The 2,824-nt window shown below is 64.2% G+C and overlaps 1 protein-coding gene across 1 annotated transcript in view; it reads left to right on the top strand.

Annotated features, from left to right (window-relative positions):
* The window catches only part of IL2RG (interleukin 2 receptor, gamma), a 4,027-nt gene extending 2,378 nt beyond the window's left edge, over window positions 1-1,649 (top strand). Inside the window, exons 4-9 of the mRNA XM_009584057.1 lie at window positions 4-37; window positions 196-338; window positions 448-610; window positions 1,077-1,185; window positions 1,258-1,342; window positions 1,446-1,649. Of these exons, the coding sequence (XP_009582352.1) occupies window positions 4-37; window positions 196-338; window positions 448-610; window positions 1,077-1,185; window positions 1,258-1,342; window positions 1,446-1,649 (738 nt within the window). The remainder of the gene's footprint in view (window positions 1-3; window positions 38-195; window positions 339-447; window positions 611-1,076; window positions 1,186-1,257; window positions 1,343-1,445) is intronic.
* Window positions 1,650-2,824: the final 1,175 nt, after the last annotated feature.

Consider the following 2,824-nt stretch of genomic DNA (forward strand, 5'->3'; position numbering starts at 1 on the left):
GAGATCCCCAGCGAGCGCATGGAGCTGCAGGACCTGGGTATGGAGCAATGAGGGGGACCTACTCTCCTCTGTGGGGCTGCTGTGGGGTAGGGGCAGGGCTGTGGGTCCCCAGGGCTGCCCCATCACGTTCCGGCTGGCAGCAGGGCCACTGGGGCTTAGGGATGGCACTCACTGGGCATCACCTCTACCTTGCAGTGAAACCGGAGGCGCCCATCAACCTGACCATCCGCAACATGAGCAGCAACCAGCTGCAGCTGACCTGGACATCCCCGTACCCCAAAGCCCAGTGCCTGGAGCACACCGTCAAGTACAAGAGCAACAAGGACACCAGCTGGACGGTGAGAGCCCCCTGGATGTGGCACCCCCATGGTTGTGCCTGGGGACGAGCTGTGCACCAGCCTCCATGGCAGTGCCGGCCCTCATTGCGTGGTCCACATCTCTCTGCAGGAGCACCGGGTGAAAGGAGACATCTTCTCCTTCCCCAGCGTGGACTACGAGAAGTACTACACCTTCTACGTGCGCAGCAAGATCAACAGCTACTGCGGCAGCACCCAGCTCTGGAGCGACTGGAGCGTTCCTGTGATCTGGGGCAGTAACTCCACCAGCAAGGGTAGGTGTCCTGGGGGCTGCAGCAGGACGGGACAGGCTGGGGCATGGTGGGGCTCAGCAGGCGAGGGATGGCCAAGCAAGTGGAAAACTGGCCCAAGGCAGCAGCTGTAGGGGCGAGACCCGTCCGGGTGCCTGGGGCACAGGCAGTGGCATCGGCCCCTGCGTCCTTTGCACTTCTGGAAGCCAAACACCCCCCGCCAGCAGGACCTGCTGACTTTTGCCAGGGGTTTCTTAGCCCTGGAGGGCTGCTCTGGCATAGATGGTCCAGGATAGGGTCACCAGCCAGTTGTGGTGACAACGTGGCAGGTCTTGGGGATGGGCCCCTTCTCCATCCTCTGCTCCCAGCTGAGCCCTGCCACAGACGATGCCAAGCTCCCATGGCCACCCTCGAAGGGCCACCGGCGTGCCCATCCCACTGCCTTAGCAGTGCACCGGCCGGGACTCCATGTCACCCAGGCTCTTTCCAGGCGCAGTAGAGGAGCAGCTGCACTGGTTCTGGATCCACACGGTGTTGATCTCCATTGCCTCCTGCCTGCTCCTGCTGGTCCTTGTCGTCCTGCTGGTGCGCATGGAAAGGTGAGTGTGGAAGGCTAGTGGGGAGCAGCAAGCGCTGGGGCCCTTCCCCTCCAACACGTCTCTCCTGCGCAGGGTGTGGGTCATCCTCATGCCCCGAATCCCCAACCCCAGCAAGAACTTCGATGAGCTCTTCATCACCCACAACGGTGACTTCCAGGTAAGGCAGCTGTGGGCAGCCCCGCCCCAGGCTCACCCCCTGGCCCATGGGGTTGGGACTGGACTGGGTGGTGGCTCCTCTCAGCCCGCTCTTCTCCCTGGAGGAATGGGCCGGAGTCCCCAAAGACGTCGTGGAGAGCTTCAAGCCCAACTACAGCGAGAACATCTGCTACGTGAGTGAGCTGCCCCCCAAAGACAGCTACGAGCCTCTCTGGGAGAGCAGCAACCACCCGCCGTCTGTGATGCCCAGGGCCCCGGCCACCCCCCATGAGCACAGCCCCTACAAGAACAGCTACATGGAAGTGTGATGCACTCCTGCACCGCTGCGCTGCACACGCTTTGCACCCCCACTGCCCAAAACCTCGCCACCCCACAGGCCTCACTCCCTGCTCCCCCCCTGCCTTCACCAAATGCCCAGGACCTCCAGCCCTGCTCCCTGCCACAGCCACACTCAGCCCGCTACGACACGGTGGCTGTACTGCACTGCAGGGTGCTGGGTGCACTGTAGGGTGCTAGGTGAGCGCGGTGTGCTGGTTGCACTGGGCGGTGCACTGGCTGCACTGCACAGTGCGCTGGGTGTACTGGGTGGTGCAATGGGTGCACTGCACGGTGCATGGCATGCAGTGCATGGCACCCTGGGTGCACTACTTGTTGCACTGAGTGGTCTATGTGATGCATTGGGTGCACTGGGTGCTGCTCTGGTGCGTTGCAGGACACTGGGTGCACTGCACGGTGTGCCAGCACCTGCCCTGTCCTTGGGGTGTCCAGGAGGGCAGGGTGACATCCCCCCATGAGCCCTGCCGCGTGCAGGATCCCTTGCGGGGTTGCTGCAGCAGAGCAGAGCTGTCAGAGAGCTGATGGGCTCCCATACTGCTCTCCCATGGGCCGCTGTGCTGGGCACATTGGAGCTACTGGGGGCTCGCTGATACCCCCTGGCTGCTCTGAGGTGCCTGCAAGCACGCTCAGGGATGTGTCCTGGCAAGGGGGCAGCCCAGGGGTCTGACCCTAGCTGATGCCAACCCCAGCTGTGCCCAAGCAGGTAAGAGCCACTGGCCGACTGACAGGGACACCGGGGGCAAGGGGTCCCAAGCCACTGTGTCCCCCCCAGCCCTGAGAGCTGCTGCCCCTGGGGCACCAAGTGAGCCTGGCTGTCCCTCCGGGGCCTCACCGCTCCTTCACCTGCGCCCCGGGTTTCCCACTGCAATAAAGCTCTGCTGTGCTGGGGGCTTGGCCGGGCCTGTCTCACAGCGTCTGGGGTAAGTGCTGGCAGAGTCCTGTGCCCCGCCCTCCTCCCACCTCACAAACGCCGCGGGGCCGTCCAGCCCCACTGTCCTGGGCTCACAGCGGCAGCATGTTCATCTACATCAAGCAGGAGGGTGAGTCCCCTCCTGGCCATCCCACGGGTGCCTGCTCCCCGGGCACGGGGGAGGGATGCGCCATGGCCTTGCCTGGTGGCAGGCTCGGCCTCTGGGCTCTGCGGCTG

This window comes from Fulmarus glacialis, unplaced genomic scaffold, assembly GCF_000690835.1.
Source record: "Fulmarus glacialis isolate BGI_N327 unplaced genomic scaffold, ASM69083v1 scaffold6208, whole genome shotgun sequence".
NCBI lineage: Eukaryota > Metazoa > Chordata > Aves > Procellariiformes > Procellariidae > Fulmarus > Fulmarus glacialis.